Source organism: Siphateles boraxobius, unplaced genomic scaffold (genome assembly GCF_051911475.1).
Source record: "Siphateles boraxobius isolate OS27281-9 unplaced genomic scaffold, OSU_SipBor_1 7, whole genome shotgun sequence".
Lineage (NCBI taxonomy): Eukaryota > Metazoa > Chordata > Actinopteri > Cypriniformes > Leuciscidae > Siphateles > Siphateles boraxobius.
The window spans coordinates 23693295-23713430 of NW_027509197.1; the positions used below are offsets into that span (position 1 = coordinate 23693295).

A 20136-nucleotide genomic window follows, 5' to 3' on the forward strand; every position below is an offset into this window, starting at 1 on the left:
GGCACGTTAATGTGGATGAGAGGAGAGATACTGGATCACTGGACTAAAAATAACAATACCTTCCAAAGAATCCTAATACTAGGAAAGTGCTAATTTATTTTCAACTACGTGAATGTCTCAGTGCATCATTTTTTTGTTTGTTTGTTTAGAACATTTCACTGTGGATTCTTTGAAAAAGCAAAAAGCAATTTTAGCGCAGGCTTTGCTAACAGACTTTTACTGTAAGCTATGGACTCGACGGTAATGCCACAACATGTAAGTTACCGTGTTACTTCTAATGCCTAGTCTGTGTAGTGTTTTCTGATATGTAATGGTTCAAGTAAGACGTTCTTTGTCTCAAAATGGTTTATTAACATTTATGTGTCAGTAAATCTCTGGTTAAAACTTCTGTTATAATCAATGATGCGATCTACACTCTTACATCATGTTTGAACTGTTAGTTATGATGGAAGCATTCGTGAGAGTGCAGAACGGTCATCGTCTACAATGCTCATCGCTGCAACCTTTCATGTAAAAGGAGTAGACTGAAATATAATGCTGTAATCAACGCTTTTAACCATTAGTTAATCTCGACAGCTGTATTAGTAAAGAAAAAATAGTAAAAGTTTTCGAGAGAGTTCGATATGTAATACTTATTTTTATATGCAAGATCTTAGCCAATGACAGCCGTGGGCGTTTACAGTGAAGTCTCAAAGCAGACACGCATTTTTCTTTAGATTATTCTAAATGTCTAGTTCAGTTAATGATGCCTTAATTTAGTTTGATTAAATTATTTGTTAAATTAATAGACACTTTAATCATTACCAACTCTTAATTATTTATTTTTTTACAAATATTTTGCACTATTCATATTTTATTCAATTTCTTAAAGGTAAAATAAGTAATTTGCGACATTACAAAAATTTTGTACACAAACAAATAAGTACTTTTAAAAAATATTTTTATTTTACAAGGAGCAGGTCACTTTATGAGGCCACCCTGGTTGAAATCCCATGATCAGCGTAAAAATATATGTTGTATCCCAATTATTGTATATTTTCGCTTATAGAATAAATTAATCATGGTTCACTGAAAAAAGTACATTACATCGGTAACTGAAAACCTTTCCGTGATGCCACATCCTCGCCATTAGGTGTCATTACAAGTCCAAGATGACATTACATTGTACTGAACAATGATTTAAAGGGTTAGTTCACCCAAAAATGAAAATTCTGTCAGTATTTACTCTCCCTCATGTTGTTCCAACCTCGTAAGACCTTCGTTCATCTTCGGAAAACGAATTAAGACATTTTTGATGAAATCTGAGAGCTGGATCACTCCTCCATAGGCTTCTTAAGGGATTGAATCTTGCCAGCCCTGAAAAGTTATTAAAGACATCGTTAAAATAGTCCAAGTGACTACAGTGGCCCAATCTTTATCAAGCGACGAGAATACTTTTTGTTCGCAAAAACAAACAAATGTTAACAAAATAGCAACTTTATTTCAACTATTAATTTCCTTCTCTGTGGGCCTCGAGTTAGTTCAGTAGTGTAATAGCTTAAGCTTATGTTGTTAAACGTCACACGCATCACACACATGACCAGCGTCGGCCAATAGTGAGCCTACGTGTGACGTAGCTCTACGCAATCACACTAAGTTAACTGACTAGAGGCCCACAGAGAAGGAAATGAATAGTTGAAATAAAGTCGTTCTTTTTGTTTGTTTTTGCGCACAAAAAGTATTCTCGTCGCTTGATAAACTTAGGATTGAGCCACTGTAGTCACTTGGACTATTTTAACGATTTCTTTAATAACTTTTCGGGGCTGGCAAGTTTCAATCCCTTAGAAGCCTATGGAGGAGTGATCCAGCTCACAGATTTAATCAAAAAAATCTTAATTCGTCTTCCGAAGATGAACGAAGGTCTTACGAGGTTGGAACAACATGAGGGTGAGTAAATTTTGACAGAATTTTAATTTTTGGGTGAACTATCCCTTTAATATTAATTCTTTACTACAACTGTAACTATTTTAATTAAAATTCTAAAAGTTCCCATGATGCAGCAAAGGATATAGAAAATGTAGATTTCAATTGTATTGAAATTGAACTGAGAAAAGAGAGAGATGAAACTGAACAGTTTCAACAAATACAACAACAACATTCACATTCACAACACGACAAAGTTTGACTCAATTGGTTTCTATTAAACTGCTAAGCTGCCCACAATGCACCCACGTCTAAGCCTCAAAATTACTCATCATGTGTTCACTGGTCAGTGTGTCTCCAGTCGATGAGTGGTGTCCTGCTCTCTCTGCTCATTCTGAAGGCAGAACATGGTCAGCGCTGCCACAATATGTTCCAATCTGCTCCTGTTTCCAACATGCCTGGATCCAGAGCCTACGCCAAACAAACAGACGAGGCTCCATCCACCACATACATACACACACACGGTTCAGTTCAATGCACACGCTAACAGACTAGCGCACATGCGCGTACAAGCACATCTCTGTCCATTACATTATTAAAACGGATGGTATGCGTTTGTTAACATGCACAAGGAGCTTGGATCAACACACACACATACAGTGAAATCCAAAAGAAGGCCCAGTGAATGTTTCGGCACCATATGGAGCGGCTATTGTTGGGAGACAACAGCACATAATTAGCATAGAGGATTTGCATTTATGAGAAAGACTTCCATTCAGAGCGCAAACAACATAGCATCATAATGCTGACTATAGCAGCTATCTGTCTAGCAGGGGGACTCCTTTCTCAAACGTTGTCAACAACACACACACACACACACACACACACACACACACACACACACACACACACACACACACACACACACACACACACACACACACACACACACACACACACACACACACACAAATGGTGCTACTGCTGAGTTAGTGAATAACTGTGCATGGCATGAGTTTAAACATTCTCGATGAGTCTCCTTTAGTAACAGTTTGACGTCTTTTCAATAACAGAAATAGATCACACATTTTTTGAAATTGTTTTGCTTGTGTTTTTGTGAGTAAAACATTACAATTTCTCTCGTTTTACTTACACAATTGCTTGCATAAACACAATGCAGAAACCACACCGGCTGTGTTGGGAATGGAATTCTACTGTACGGCTTACTCCGCAGGATATTGCACACTGCCTACTACAGTACACACCACATTAAGAGGAAAATTCATGGATTAAAATTGAATTGTGCCCTCTATTTGCATGCACTTTCTGCTATTGCTTTAGCACCTGATTCAGTAACAGCACTTCAATTGTCCTGTGCACATTTCCATCAGCAAAAATGTCGTTTAAGTTGTGAAGGTTGCAGCAGAGAACCGCAATTATGGGTTATTTTGCTGGGACTGTAGAGCAACTCGCTTTTTTAAAAAATGCCAAAAATGCACTCAACTGCACCAAACACCTGCATATATGCCTGGTTATAACGCTATTCTAGAAAATGTCATAATAATTTAATTAATTAACTGCTGCCATGATCAGTAGAAAGTGTTTACAAACATTTGTAAAGTAGTATTCAATATACTGCCATCTTTCTGTAAGTGATAATGTGCCAAACAAAACATTATTTGATGCAAACTTTAATTGCATCAAATTCTGATGATTTTGTAAAAATAGTATATATCAAACTATGCATTATATACACTACCATTTAAATGTTTGGGGTCAGTGATTTTTTTTGTGAAAGAAATCAATACTTTAATTTAGCAAGGGTTGCTTAAATGGGACAGAAAATACATTTAAAATGTTACAAAAGGTTTATATTTAAAATAAATGCTGTTCTTTTAATCTTTAAATTTATCAAAAAAATCCTAAAAAGAATTGTAACACTGTTTCCTCAAAACCTTTAAGCAGCACAAATGGTTTTAACATGTAATTTGAAAAATAAGAAATGTTTCTTGAGTATTGAATTAGCATATTAGAATGATTTCTGAAGGATCATGTGCCACTGACAACTGGAGTAATGATGCTGAAAATTCAGCTATTCCATCACAGGAATAAATTACATTTTAAAATATATTAAAACCGAAAACTATTGTTTAACACTTTAATTGCAATATTACCATTTTTACTGTATATTTGATCAAATAGCATAAGAGATTTCTTTCCAAAATATTTAAAAAATATTACAGAGCCCAAACGTTTGAATGGTAGAGTACACTGATAAAGTCTATAGCACTTGACAGAAGAAGAAGCACCATGCGTCACTGGTGCCCCCTCAAGATGCCCTGGTTATTTTGAGAAGTGAGTGATGTGACAAGCAGACCCAGCATTTCATTCAGAAACACGTTGGCTAAAATGGTGCAACTGTTTGAATTTGTTTAATTCAGCAAGCATTCCAGTCAGCATCTCGGAAACAAATAGTTATTTTTGTTCATTTTTAATTCAGGTTTGTGCAAATTTTTTAGCAGACCCATCAACAACAACAAAAAAAGAATCAACCAGACAATTAGAAAAAAAAAAACATGATTGATATCGCCTCCAGTTTTTTTTGTCACCCTGGAAATAAAAGGTCAAGTCAAGTGCAATGCATCATGGGATACAATATTCCATGCAATGTGCTCTGGTTCTATACTGCATATTTTTACAAATGTAGTAGGTCATTCGGGTAACCATGCGTTCAGAAAATTTGCGTACTGTGCACAGTGAATATATTACATACTATGTTCTTTCAAAAATAGCACATGCCTTTGCGAACAACCAACCCCCCCCCCCCCCCCCCCCCCCCCCCCCCCCCCCACAGAAGCTGTTCTTACCGAGCTGCACATCCATGGCGAGAAGCTTGTTTTCAGAGGGAAACAGAATCCTGGGGGGCTCTTCAGTCAGAGGAGCTGAAACAAACACAGAGCGTTATTTTACTAAGTGACATCAAGCACCTCTGATGAAGCACACACTCTCTCCCTCTCTCTGCCCACACGTTCGTGATTGGATGAGTAAACTCCAGCATCTCACATCAAGATCTCAGTGAGAATTGTCTTGGTCCAGTCCCACCCCTCCCCCATAAATCAATCCTCCCCACATCCTTCTCTCTCTCCAGATCTTCCTCTCCCCATGTGGGCATGATACTCCAAATTCCAGCTCATTTCCTTCGAGTCAGAGGTGTGTACGTGTCTTTCTCTCTGGTGATTATGCTGACTGTGTTTGTTCAGTTGGCTTTTCCCAAGCACAGGATTACTGTAGGTAATACTACACGCACCATGCCACTGCATACGTGTGTGTTTGCATTCTGCTTTATGTAACTCTTAAAACTCGAGGATGTATATTTGTGTGTTTGTCGCAGCTCCAGATTGGTTATGGGCTATGAGTGTGTGTGTGCCTGATGTGGGGGGTGTACTTAATAGACAGCGAGCTGGTGGAAGTTTAAGCCGCGCGATCGCTCATCCAAAATCCAATTTTCACTCGGCGGAGGAAAGCGCACTGGCCCCTCCCGACGGATTATTCCGGGTGACTGACGGATAGCAAACAGCAAATTAATGAATTATGCTTCCAGAATATACACATCTCACTGTTGACCCATGCAGCACATTTCCCTTTTAAAGTTATAAGGGAAAAGGACACATTAGAACCTTAAGATGGAGTGACTTAAATCACATTATGAGAAAACCAGTATCATGGTAACAGTGTACATCACAATTTAGTTTTAAGCTAAAAAAAAACCCCATTAAATAACAAATTGTCACCTGGTAATGCTTAATTTTGGATAATCTAATATGTTATGGGGATAGTTCACCCAAAACATGAACATTTTGTCATTACTTCAAGGCTCAACAACGCTAAGGATGTTTTCTACTGAAAGTCGGGCCAGTGGTTGAAATTTTTACATGCCCTGCCAACATTTTCAATGGCCCCACAACAAAAACAAAAGTAAAATAAAATAAAATGGGCCTATAAAACAAGCCTAGTATTGTTCTCGTTATTTTTGATACATGTAACCATAATAAATAAGTTTATGACACCAAAAGCTACTAGATTAACTCATTTAAACAGTAAGTAATAAAATGGGAACAAATAGTCAAATTACAAGCAATCGCACAAATAAATACATCAGAACAAACATATAAATTAAATAAACGGTGCTTTCCAGGTTTTTCATGTAGGTTTCACAGGAGATTTTCAGGTGGAGGAATTGTAATCTAATGTAACTATGTAACTATAGATCAACCTTTTTAAAGTGCAGTTAAAGATGCATAAACAATGTTTTGAAATGTTGAACATATAAAACGTTAAATATGTTATTTGAAATTATTTAAAAAATGAAAAGATAATTTAAATGTGAAATTAAACCCGCCTGGAGGTGGCAGCAAGTCACTGTAAATGAGTGAGTCATTGAGATTCAACCGATTCATTCAAACGGCTGATTCATTCGTTAAGGTAGCTTATGGGCCCTATCTTGCACCCGGCGCAAATGACTTTGTACACTGACGCATGTATCATTCCTATTTTGCACCCGCGCAAAGCGGACTTTTCCCTCCACAGACACACGTCGGTTAACTAAGAAATACACTTGCGCTCCCCGGGGTGGTTCAGCGCAAAGAGGAGGCGTGTTCCGGCGCAAACTTTCCCTCATATTATTTTGCTGTTCTATAAAACAATTGCGCAACTGACCAGAAAAAACCTAGTCTAAAGTCAATGGCACGTTGTGCGTACATTCAGATGCTATTTTAATCGCGCATGCTTGGCCATAATACACAGTGTGAACAACGCGCATACACTGTAGATGATTCTCTCATCTACACAGATGCATTTAACTTTCTGCAAATTATACATTATTAAGTAGGAAAAATATTAAAACACGAGGGAAATCATTGTTGTTTCCATGTCGATGGGGGAAATAGGCATAAAGCTTACACATTTACCCAAATTATTATATGCATGTTTAACCGAAGCTAATTTGGGTGGGTTTGTCCCAACCCCAATGTCACTTCTCTTTCTTTTACGGCCCTGGCGAGAACATCGATCTCCTCGGCTGAGAACCGATTCTGAAGCGCGCCAGGTAAATGCGCCGTTATAACAGTATTGCGCCATGGAACAAGCGCACCTCGTTCATCATGCTCTTAAAGGGAATGTGATATAAAGCTCTTATTGGTTTGTTTCCCGTTACGCCCAAACCACACCTATGAATAATGAAGCTACTCCAGACCAACCCCTTTTAGATTTGCACCAGGCGCAAGAGGCATTTATCCCGCCGGGAAAATAGCAACAGCGCCGTGATCCGCCCACAAAGTTACTTGCGCTTTGCGCTTTGACAGTTGCGTTTCAGATCGTTAAAATAGGGCCCTTAGTGTCTTAATGAGTGAGTCATTGAATCATTGATTCAGCTGATTTGTTGGAAAAGCTGATTCATTCAGTAAAGATACACCGTTGTGTGTTGCTCAAAGACGCAAATCAGTGCTGTGGACTTTGTTTGGAACTATTTTCATAGCACAATATATTCATGCTGATATTTGGAGAAAAACTGCGCTCTTCGTGTAATATTGTTTATTAAATGATATAAAAATATAAGACATACAGGCCCCTTATCTTGAATCTGGGAGCATTCTAAATAAATTTAATTGACTAAATCACGCCGTAAAAGCAAAGGCCTACACTATGCACGCGCTCTATTCTAATCTACCAGACATTCCTAGTGTTTGCGTGCACTCAATAGGTGTGTTTTTGTTTGGTTTTTGTAATGAGAGGGGCATACTCGATAATGTCAGATCGTTAAATCAACAATTACAATATCATAGACGATATATAGGCTATATATATATATATATCACCCCCCTACCATACAGCACTGGCCGGACCGGGCAAGTGACAGCTCCGTCGACTTGTCATGAGCGTCGTTCACACTGACTCCGAGCCATCGGGCAGTCCTTATTTACTCACCCTCAAGTTGTTTAAGTAATGACAATATTGACACCCATTTTTGGGTGAGCTATCCCTTAAACACATTTAGACAGTGATAATAGATGTAATTTTAAAAATATGTAAATTAATTAGCAGAAATATTAATGCAGCCCCTTAGTTTTGACCCATCTACTGGGTTGACTAGTAAAATAAATTCAGAAATAAAAGTACTTTTAACACGCAGTGGTCAAAATGGAGATTTATTTATTTTAATAAAGGCAGAGATGTGGTTTTCGGACAGCAAATAAATTACCAACCTTGGTATTTGTCAAATAAATGGTCGGTAATTCAGCTGGGAATTTTTATTTGGGTGATGGGGGTAAACTATTACCGTCCGAATAAAGCTTATGACTGGTTTCAGTGCTTATAAGGTGAAGTGAATTACAACGTCGATTTTGGATTGTTTCTTCTTCACAAAGCCAACAAATGACTTCAGAAGAGTTGTAATACAGCTCACGAATCTTATAGACCACTTTTGTGGTACTTAATTTAAGCTTGTGACCTTCATTGTAACTGCATGGAAAATAGAGCCAGCACAACCTTCAGAATAATCCTTTTGTGTTCCATGGAAGAAAGTCAGTCATATGAGTTTGAAACAACATGGGGGTGAGAAAATGATGAAAACTCATTTTTAATTTTAGGGTGAACTATTCCTTTAAAATAATTTGTTTTTGAGAATATGAGAGTCTTTAATGAGCCTGTCAAGACTGTAACAATCATAACATGCTTTAAACGCAGCTTGAGGACATGCAGAGATTGAGAGGACGAGAGAAAGAGAGAAGGCGAGAAAGAGAGAGAGGATGAGTCACCATACAAATTGCTTGCTGTCTGGTAGAACAATTACACAGCTAATCTAAGCAATGAGCAATGTAGTGTCACCACGACTCGAACCCACAACCATGACAAACACCCTCAATATGAAGATGCTATCGTCTCCATGTCTTAAAGTAAAAAGACAGAGAGGAGAATTCACTAAGATTGAATTGGGGCCACTGACAGCACCATTTATTTGCGAACACTGTCTGCATTGTTTGAGCGCCCAATTCACTAACGTCCACAAAATCCGTGCTGAATTCAGATAAAGGAGGTCTTTGCACTAAAAAGCATCAGCATAGTTAAACCTGATTGTGATAGTTAGTAAATAAGTAGCTATTTTTTGCATTAAAATACAGGATGCAAAAAAGGCGCAACTGTTTAGTGAATCCGTCCCTGAGAGAGGAGAACACAGAGAGAGAGATGAAAAGAGAGAGATAGAGTGGAAATGTGGGTTGGCTTAGAAGCAAGGGATGAGTGTGACGGAAGGATAGCGTGATGCAGAAGAGGAGAGAAATAAAAACACTCAAGCCAGCACTGTGGGGAGACTGGTTACACTCAGCAGGGGGGAAGCTACAACCCAGAAAAAACTACAAGAATCAGTCCGCTTTTAAATTCCTTCATGCTCTGTTTGTGTGTTATCGTCCTCTTTCACACACACTCACACACATCCGTAGAGTAGCTTCTGCGTGTGAGATGAGTTCACAGAGTTTGAGACTGATATATTGACAGACTGCGAGTAGGAGAGGCGTGATAGCGCAGGATCCCTCTGAGGTTCACAACTCTTTTTCACCAACACACACACACACACAAACACGCACGCACGCACGCACGCACGCACGCACGCACTTAAAAATGTATAAACGTCTATGCATTAGATGCATGTTTCCAAGTTGGAAGTCTGAATTGGAGTGTTGCTCTATTGCACTTTTCCAGGCACGTTCTGAATCTGGACATTCTGATTTTACGAACTGAATGGGACACAGCATCACTTGAGGAACCTGTGTAAAACTGACTCTACAGCTCCATTAAAATTGTTGTGTCATAGTATGGCTTTAAGTGGTTAAATAGTTTTGAGGGCCACTGTAGACTCACACATGCACACTTAAATTGTATATTTTTTTTAGATAATTGGAATGAGGCAATATTAATATTATCAATATTATCAATATGAATTATTATAATTATAATTTAATTAATTATTACTATTATTAAATAAAAAAAATATAATAAATTATTTGATAATATTATTGATATACACTACAGTTCAAATAAAAAAAATACTACTTATAAAATATTAAATTCTACTTCATAAAAATGCTGTTCTTTTGAACTTTCTATTTTGTTACTACTAAATGTTGTTTGGCTATTGTTATTAACGGTCATCTTCTTTTTGGATCATCAGTCAACAAATTCTCTGAAAACACCAAAGGTTTCATAATGATCGCACACAGACGTGCAGTTTTAATTTAACAGAGATAAGTGGTAAGAGATAAGTCCCTAAAACAAGTCTCATTTATAGTTCATCATTTTAATTCTATGTTGATGTTAACCTAACAGAAAGGGATGTCGTCTGAGTGGGCGAATAATTCACTTTGTAATTTGTTGGTACATTTTCTCTAGTTTGAACCATTCATGCAGATTTGTGGAGCACTGCTATACAATAAATACTATTTCAGTTAATATTAAGAAATAAATCTTTTGTGGCATTTTTTTTTAATTTTGCCTATTTTTGTTTAAAACGCCTCTGATTCTGATGTAGGAACCAGACAGTTATTTTTAATCTCTCTGTCATAGTTCATATTGCATAACTCTTTGTGCAGTGTAGGGTAAATAATTCACATGCCCCTCTGACTGCTGAAACACAATTTTTCCATTACATATAAACCCAAAACAAGGGAACAGCTAATCAAAAACACGCACCTTAAACGGTCTGAGAACCTTTTCTAGAACACAGATGTAACCCACACCTAACAGCATTTTACTTAGCTGCGGCTTAAACTACAAGATAAACCTTGTGTGAACTTTAGCCGGCAAAAGTGTCCTAGCATTAGCCAGAGAGCACGGTTCGCAGGCAAAACTAGGGCAGATTTGATGCTTGGGAGAACACGAGAATGTATTCATTGCGATCACTGCAGCACACTGCGCTGGATACGATTCACTTTTGTAGAGCATTCAAAATATCTGACTCTATTTTCAGTGATGACAGAGATTTTCATGCTATGCATTATTCCTGTTCAGATGTCCTTGAGAAATAAACTGTGAGATAAAAGTAAGCTCTGAGGGGAAGAACTACTGGAGTGGAATATAAAAAAGGTGGAATGTGTGTTACTGCCGTGTGCGTGTGCAAGGTCGTAAGCTGATTGGGTAAAAGATTTCTACAGTTTTACGTAGAAGGACATAAAAAAATTATCTGGTGGTTAGAAGGTCTTAAAATTAGGTAAATACAACCTCAGATGAACAACAACACACGACACTGTGGTCCTGCAACCTAAATTAAAAATAAATATTAGATTTATAATATAATAAATATAAATAATAAATATTTTATCCTATTAGGATAAAATAAAGTGGATTCATACTTAAAAATACTAGCTATGCCCCTGTGTGTAAATAACATAACAACATAAAAACAGTAGCAGTGTTGGAAATTCCCCAACATGCAGAAAAATGTGTGTGCATTATTGGGCGACTAAGAGAGAGTTAAGTTGTCGCACTCTCACTTAGCGGCATCTGTAATTATTCCTTAATTAAATATGATTACATAACTCTCTACTGATTACGGGCACATGTGCACACAACACACACACACACACACACCGACATTTGCACAAAACACACACACACACACACACACTTATCTTGTCCTGATTAGACTTGACAGATGCAAGGTGTTGGGAGCATGTGTAAAGAACGTGCTATCGCAGCCCCAATGCACTAAAGGGGATTTCAAGACAACAGGGCTCCAATCAACACGGAGATCAATGGATAAACAAACAAAACACTCTCTTACCCGTGTATCATTTTGTAACCATTTAATACCTACCCTTCCACTCAGCAACGCTTCCCCTGCAGGCTAGAGTACCCACAAACCCTTCGTCATCTATGGGCGACTGGATCGAATCTGAGCGACTGTCCTCGCCTGACCGTTTCCATAGAGATACCGTGGGAAGAGCACAAGTCGGTACAGGTGGGAGAGGTAAAGGAAGGTTGGCATTGTCCCTGGAACACTCTGTCGCAAGACCCTCCTGGGCGCACACGCTTACACTGCTCCAAACCTGCCGTTGGCATGGACACCACGCAAGTGTCCATGGAAACCACATTGTCTGTACTAAAATAGCAATAGGAAATGCAAGCTACTTTTGGAAACTGTTTTCCAGCAAGCGCAACAACACACAGCTCTGCATCCGGAAGCTGGACACCTCTTCTAAAATTATTCTAAAATTCCTTGGCAGAAAAAAAAAAAAAACAATACAAATGAGAGATAACTAGGGGTTTTGTTTTTTCTCTGGAGAAAAAAAAATTCTGAGAAGCAGGTATCTTGTGTAATAGCCTCAATTTGATCTCCATTTTAATCACATTGCTGTCTATGGCAAATAATCAAAATATTAAAGATTTGTGATTACTTTTCTAGAAGAAATGTCTGATAGTTTCAAGGACATTCCTGTTCTTTTAAAAGTATTCATTTATTGAGACATGATACCAACTTTAATATGTAAAAACAGCATTTTATATGACCTGTGGTTATTAAGGGATGCTCAAAGCAAAAGTTGAAGTAAAATAAAATAATAATGAATGACCTGAATTATGAATAATTCATTTTCATGGTAGTTATGATAAACTCAATGGTGCTAGAAAAAAAATTGGGCATAATATATAACGACGGCATATATATTTTTTTTATATATTGTAAGGGAAATTATACACACACAGACGCACGCACGCACGCACGCACGCAAGCACGCACACACACACACACACACACACACACACACACACACACACATATATACTGTTCCCTCACAAACTGCTGGTTTCAGAGACATTTTCCCCCACATGATTTGACTTCTTATATAATGAAGTGATATAAAAACAAATATGATTTGTCCCATTAAGTGTTCATTATTTCAAAAAAATCTGATGCTTGTATTCATTACTGAGCACCTCAACCATTTCTAATGATTTTATATTCTCTGTTGCCATTTATCTAATATAAAAACACATTCAGCCCTTTTTCTTTTTTTGTCTGTCTTTGTAACATTATCTTGTTTTCTCCAATACAGGCAAAGCATGATGAATCACTGGGTGAGAAAGAGGGCAGCAGACCAGCCAGGTCAACGTGCAGGACATCAGACTCTACAAGAGCATGACGCTCCTGTGTCCTTCAGATATATCATAGGACTACGGTAGTGTACTGAAAGGAAACTTATTCCCTGTTAAAAACCAGCCTGAATTATTTCTCTCTCCTATTACTATAATAATCAGTTTCTATGACTAATATGCAGTTCACACACAAATGCACACATACAGCTCACACAGAAAGTAATTTTATCTCTGTTTGTGTGTGCAACGTGCATGATTAACTGTTTAAACACATTTTTGGCCCTCTGCCTCGAGAGAGGATGTACAATTGCACTGATTCACATCATTGGGTGTGTATTTTTGTAGGTCAGTTTCACGCTTCAAATTTTCAGAAATCCACGTGCACAAAAAGGCACAAAAAAACCCACCGCTCCAATCGTTGTTGTCGAAAACCATGTCCGCAGTAATAGACTGTCTGTAAGTACTCAAAAACAAGAAAATGATTCTGTGTTCTTCCGCTAACTTCCTCCCTCGGGCACACAGGCAGCTCCACCAGATAACCCGCTGCAGAGATGTACCATCGAGGCAAGTTTCTGTAGCAATTATAGAGGCGTACTACTGTAACCAACTCAAAACAAATTGAGCTATAGTGCTTTGATTCTGCTGTAACTGCTATACGACTCCTAACATCAAAACTCTGTCTCCATGACGAGGGTTAAATCGATCTACGGACTAAATTTTAATGTTAATGGTGGTTTTTCCGTTGAGAATCATTTGCTGTCCTGGACTATAAGTTCCATTCAGGAAATCATCCCTGAGAGTCTAATGCCATCCTAAAATAGGCTTTAAATGAGCACGGGAAAAGCAGCGCAAAGTGTTTTAATAGGTTTCAACTGAATCAGGGTTTAGGAAGGAAGAGAGAATAACATTTGACCTCTTTTCACCTGTATGTGCCGTTTTATTGACCTGCTATAGTGGCAGAAAGGACAGAATCCACAAGGGGCCAATAACAATATGTTTAATCGTAGGCAGAGATGTTTAAACGTAAAAATATAGATGAAAATGACCTTTCCACTGCCGGCTTAGAGTTGTGTCTGTATAAATGTCATTCTATATCTCTCTCTCTATCTCTGTTACTGTGAGTGTAGAGCGGTAATAGAGGTCAAATGTGTGTAGTGGGAAGAGCACATGCTCACGACACATATGAACAGTTGTGCTCACGGGAAAGCAGGTCTGGCCTTGTGTCAAAACTCAATCTCATTCTTCTTCATTGTCTCTCTTGACTATCCTAAAGGCCAAAAGCCTATGAAAAATAATAAAAAATGGCTGTGTTTTCATTAACCACTAAAAGACCCTGGTTACTGTATACACATTATTTAAAAAACTGCAGTGTATAATTTCAGTGGCACTAAATGCTATTTTGCATGCCTAGTGCAAGTCTGCACAAAACACTTTTCGCCTATTTTATCTATACACTGTATTAAATGTCTGTAATATTTACAGAAAAACACTTTAAAGATATCTTACCATTAACTGTGAAATTTTAAATGGTTTAACATCACGTTATACTGTAAAATACAGTCAAATGCATGTTTTTTGCAAGTAAAAACTATGAATTCCCATATAATTTACAGTGAAAAACAGTAAAAGGACAGTTTCAGATGTTCAACAGTACAGTTTATGCCAGTATTGTGCATTAGGTTGTTTTGTGTAACACTTTGTTATTTAGTTAATTATTGAATTATTTTAGTGTCATGTGTGTATATGTGTAATGTTTCGTATGGTTGTCCATGTTTTATGGACAAGCCATTTACGATGAACCCTGATTCCGCATGTGGCTTTCTAATGTACAACCTGTATCATTATGGTGGTTATCAGTACATATTGCAGTACAAAGCAGATTCTAATATATTAACATTATATAACTTAATGAAATATAGTTATAAGTTGTAAAATATACAGACACCTATAAGCCATCCTGTAATACCTGAAACATTTTCACTGTATATCACATGTTGAATTTCTTGCAATCACAGCAGCCATTTTTTTACTTTAAATTTAATAGAATATGTTTTAAAGTGTATCATAAAATGCGGGACGAGGTACATACAGAAGTTTATTGATTAGTGTTTGCGTTTGTTGAATAGTGAATAACTACACTAATGAACACTAATGAACGAAAAACTTTTTTTGTCACTATCTTACACTGTCCTGTGATTTTCTGTATTCGGTCTGTGTTACAAAAATACATCTACAATACATTCAATTACAGAAAATGTCTTTTAAAAATAAATTAAAAAAACAAAAATGAAAGAAATGGTTCAAGCACTCTCATTCTAAACTGTATGATTTTTTTTAAATCCGTGAAACATAAAAGGATATAAATGAGGGATGATGACTTTGTCTATCATCAAGCTCAAAAAAGCAGTCTATATGACTCACGTACTATATTTTGAGTCTTCTGAAATCATATGATAACTTTGCGTGAAGAATAGACTGAAAGGTTGTATTGACTGAAAACTTGTACATTAATGATACATACACCAAAGTCATTGTTAACAAAAGCATGACACAGTGAGTGTGCCTGAAACCAAAAAAGAAGCAAAAAAATATAAACAAAATAATACCATACGCTCCAAAAAACAACCGACCTCTCTCAGCAAGACTATCACAGCAAGTGCTCGCACACACTGAAGAGTCGTCACACGTTACTACCTGTCACGCTCAAATAGGTCGTCCTCCGCACCAGGAAGCCTCCGAAAACCAGCTCACAAGTGTAGTTGCCGATGTCATCCTCCCTCACTTCCTGTATGGAGAGCAAGTCTGCGGTCTGTAGCACGCTGCTCCTCCACTGCTGCACATTACACTCCTGCACACCCGCAGGCAAAGAGAAATAGAGAAAAACTATATAGAAACAAAGAGACTGCACCATATTGCATGTGTATACACATTTGTATATTGTCATAATGAAAAAACTCAGAGGGGAATTCAATAAGAATAACTGTGCTTGCCGACAGCAAGCAAATCAAGTAATGACACAAACACGCCCCACAAAAATCAGTGCTAAACACAATTTCTTGATTTTGCGGGTCACAATGCAGCGATCCAGACACCCGAATTGGCTCTTTAAAATGCAGAAAGTGCACTCGACTCTATTTTATTATGCTAATTTGATCATCATTTGATGAATTACTGCTACCATGATAGATAGAAAATGTACACAAACACTCTCTTTTAAATAATTTTCTGTTTATGGCTTTGAATGTGCGGTAAAAGCAGATTGTTAATTGCCCTAGGCAAATAGCACTAACTTTTGTGAATAAGACAAAGTATAATTACCCTAATTTACATAAAAATTAGGTGTGTTTGCACTGAAAAGAATGACAATGGCTTAATTTAATTCAGGGGACAGGTGCCATGACGCTGGATCGCAGGTGGTTTGTTATTAAGATGCTGTTTGTGCACTGAATGGCGCAACTGTTTAGTGAATTCACCTCAGAGTATCTCACACCGTACCTTGTACCACGTTATCTGCGGTTTTTCCCCAGGCTGAACGTAATCCTGGATATCAGGACAGGAGATGTCTTTACTCTTTCCCAGTTCTCCTTTCTCAGTGTAGCGCAGTTTTGAGTTATAACATCCTGCTGTGTCATTATCGGCAACCAATAGAGTCATAGACACCTTCATACAAAACGTGGAATTCCTGTAACACACACACACACACACACACACACACACACACACACACACACACACACACACACACACACACACACACACACACACACACACACACACACACACACACACACACACACACACACACAGACAGAGTATAAAAACTGCTTTCTGCAATTAGATTAACACATACTCACCCAGAGACATTAAATGTGTTATCTCACAGATCCTATACACTAACAAATTAAATCAGGTTTTATTCTTGTATAAATGTTTATTCAACCATGATAGATGTAATTTGACCACGAAGGAACACAATTTGTCTGCAATTTTCATGTGGGGCTACAAATAAATTAGCGTTTTACTGACGGAATATGAGAACCAAATGAATAGAAAATGTTTTCTCAACGGTTTTAAAGGGTCCTTTCATAATTTTTTTAGCACTTTACATTTGTTCACTTATAATGTTCGTTAATGTTTTTCATAAGAAAAACACGTCAAAATTTATTTCCACCCTCTCTTTGACCCTTAGAATTAAACTAGATTTGTTTTGTTTTTTTCTGCAGACTTCTATCAAAGATGTGAAAGTATGGAATGAGACATTATTGAGTTATAAAAATTACAGTATGTTTTCATAGTACAATGAGCATTTATTTATTTATTAAAAAACAATATTTCTCATTATATGACCCTGCATTTTGTTTGCATTAAATTCAAAGTCAAAGTAATTACACAGCTCCAAACACATATTCAGATGCATACACGCCAATATACACACTCTGTAACTAAGAAGCATTTCATGTCAACAAACACCTCTCTACAATGATGTGTCTCCATTAAAAGTGTATTAGTGTTTGTTTTGTCAAAGGGCTTTGAGTTTAATAGCTGCTGATAAGATTTGTGAAATTTGACCTTTTCAGTGTAATGACCTCACACCTCCTACCGGGTTACCATGGTTACAGTGTGCTTGGGGCGGCAACCTGCAATGCACTTGTCTTTCGTAAAATGCATAAACAAATGAACCCAAAAATATAAAAAGTACCTATAAGCTCTCTTTGTGCCCTATTAACCGTATAGCAAAGACTATTTTTACACACTCACTATTTTCAGACACCCCGCACATGTCAGCAGAGTCTTGTTTTATCACCCTATAAACCTAAAAAGAATACTAAAATATCTGCTCTCTCCTGTCGGTGTGTTGCTGAAAACTATTGTTTATGGTTTAATCAGCTCAAAGAAAGCCTCAGAGGAAAAGAACACAACAACAACAACTCTATTTCCTGTTGTTAACTGGGTTCTCTTAATAAAAAAGCCTACACAGGCAGCCTCTTTCTTAGGCAGCATCCTAACTGGACTGGAATCTCATAAGTGACAACTAGTGACAATTAATTGGTTTCTAGGGGATCAATGTTTGGCTAGTTAGGCTTTAGGCTTTTATTCATTGCTGGTAAATGCTCTAATCTCAACAATATGCTGACAAAAACTGTTTTTTCTCCATTGTCACTATTCTAAAGTAGCTGTGCATACTAACAAAATCATACTGACTAAAATATAAATCATCAAAATTGAATTACTGATGTGAAAAGGCAGTAAGGAGAAATTTTAAGATTAAAATATTAAAGCTTACATACAAGGGCTGTTTACGAGGGCGATAACTATAACAATGACTATAACTATAAGTTTGAATACTTGTTCTAATACAGTGAAAATAGGGAAGTCCACACCCCAACGAGGAAAAATATTGTTGGAATCACTTTTAGAAAGATTTTCTAGCTGATGAATGATTAAAACAGCCAAACAGGATTCATCCGACATAACTGCACCGAGGACTTGATAAACAGAGGATTATTGTCTGTTGCTGTGGACACTTATATAGTTATCATTATAGTTATATTTATAGTTATCACTCTTGCTGACAAATACAAAATAAAAAAACAGTATTTAAAATTAGATTGGACTTTTTTTTTACCAATACCTTTAAGTATTGAATGCAATGTATATTTATTTAAAAGGATAGTTCACTTAAAAATTAATATTCTGTCATCATTTACTCAACCTCATGTTGCTCTAAGGGCATGTTTACACGACAGTGACGTACTAAAAAATGTTTTTTTTCTTTGCATTTTCACGTATTTTCACACGGATCCACGTAAACTACTGAAAACTCAGTATTATGCATGCCAGGCCAGTCAAGTCACCTTTATTTATATAGCGCTTTTAAGTTTTAACAATACAAATTAACAGTCATAACAGGAAAATAATGCAACAAAGTTTGATCCCTTTCAAGGGAACTCGAGCTGCGTTGAGACGCGGTGGGAACGCTCTGCGTGATTGCGCCGGTGAAGCACGTGTATAATCAGTCCAATGGAAGAGCGAGACGTCATAGGCGGGTGACGTCATCGACCAGGAAACTATAAAGCAACCCTGAAATCAGACCGCGACAGCTTCTGTGCCTTCAGCAAGCGATCTGTGTATTCTGTCCTTGTCATATTTATTGTTGTCTGTCAAGTTGCAATATATATATATATTGTGGCAAAAGAGAGCAAGCAGCTTTGTGTTATTCCCTGCCCACGTTACATCACGGGTGGGGACACACACATCAGCTTTTTGTTACTTTTTGGGAGTGGAGTATGCCACAGTCAGTTCTTGATGGGACTGACTGTGAGCATTGCGAAAAGCTGTCCATGAGGACGCTCCGCTCCTGCCGGGCGTTCTTCGAGGAGGACAGTTCCGTTCGCGCTCCCCGCGCGGGTCCCGCTGTTGCCGATGCACGGCGGCGACTCGCATTTTGGGGTTCGCAAACGGATCTGACAGCGGGGGTTGGGACGGTTCCTGCCCTATCTCAGCTTTCACCTGCCAGATCCAGTGCTGGCGATTTCCAGTTCCGAGGAATTGCTATCGTTAGTGTTTTGTTTAGAAAAAGAGAACAAAACAAATAAAGATATTAAGAAAAAGGCAGATGTTTGAGTTTTCAATAAATGAATAAATAAGTTAGCTCATAACTCTGTTGAATAAAGAGGAGCTTTAAAAGGAGGTTTATCTAGTGCTGTTGCTAGTTAAATATTTTCTGGCCAGCTGAACATTATGATACTGAAAATAAAAAGAGTTTATTAGATGAAATATATCTAAAAACAGAAAAACTCTGTATCTCAGCCTCCTCGTCGTTTCTCCTCTACGTCCTCTGGGGGGCGACTCTCTGAGGAGGGTCGCAGCACGGCCAGTTCGGTTGTTTTCCTGCTGGTGGCCACGGAGTGATATGTGTATATATATATATATATATATACGTTTTTCTGATTTAAAAATAAAGAAAAATAAGAGAAAATTATGTCTGTTCTTCTGGACGCTCCGCTTTCAAAAAACTAAGAAATAAACCATTCAGCGGCGTTCCAGAGGTTTTTTCCTCACCAATCTAATGTTCCTGAGACTGCTGGGCGGAGC

At 37.6% G+C, this 20136-nt stretch overlaps 1 protein-coding gene across 3 annotated transcripts in view; it reads right to left on the reverse strand.

The window, feature by feature from the left end:
* The window catches only part of il1rapl1a (interleukin 1 receptor accessory protein-like 1a), a 105873-nt gene that overhangs the window by 34828 nt on the left and 50909 nt on the right, over positions 1-20136 (reverse strand). For all 3 annotated transcript variants that reach the window (XM_077216502.1, XM_077216501.1, XM_077216503.1), the window contains 3 exons: positions 16537-16723; positions 15736-15889; positions 4770-4844 (listed from right to left, as the gene is read on the reverse strand). In XM_077216502.1, the coding sequence (XP_077072617.1) occupies positions 4770-4844; positions 15736-15889; positions 16537-16723 (416 nt within the window). The remainder of the gene's footprint in view (positions 1-4769; positions 4845-15735; positions 15890-16536; positions 16724-20136) is intronic.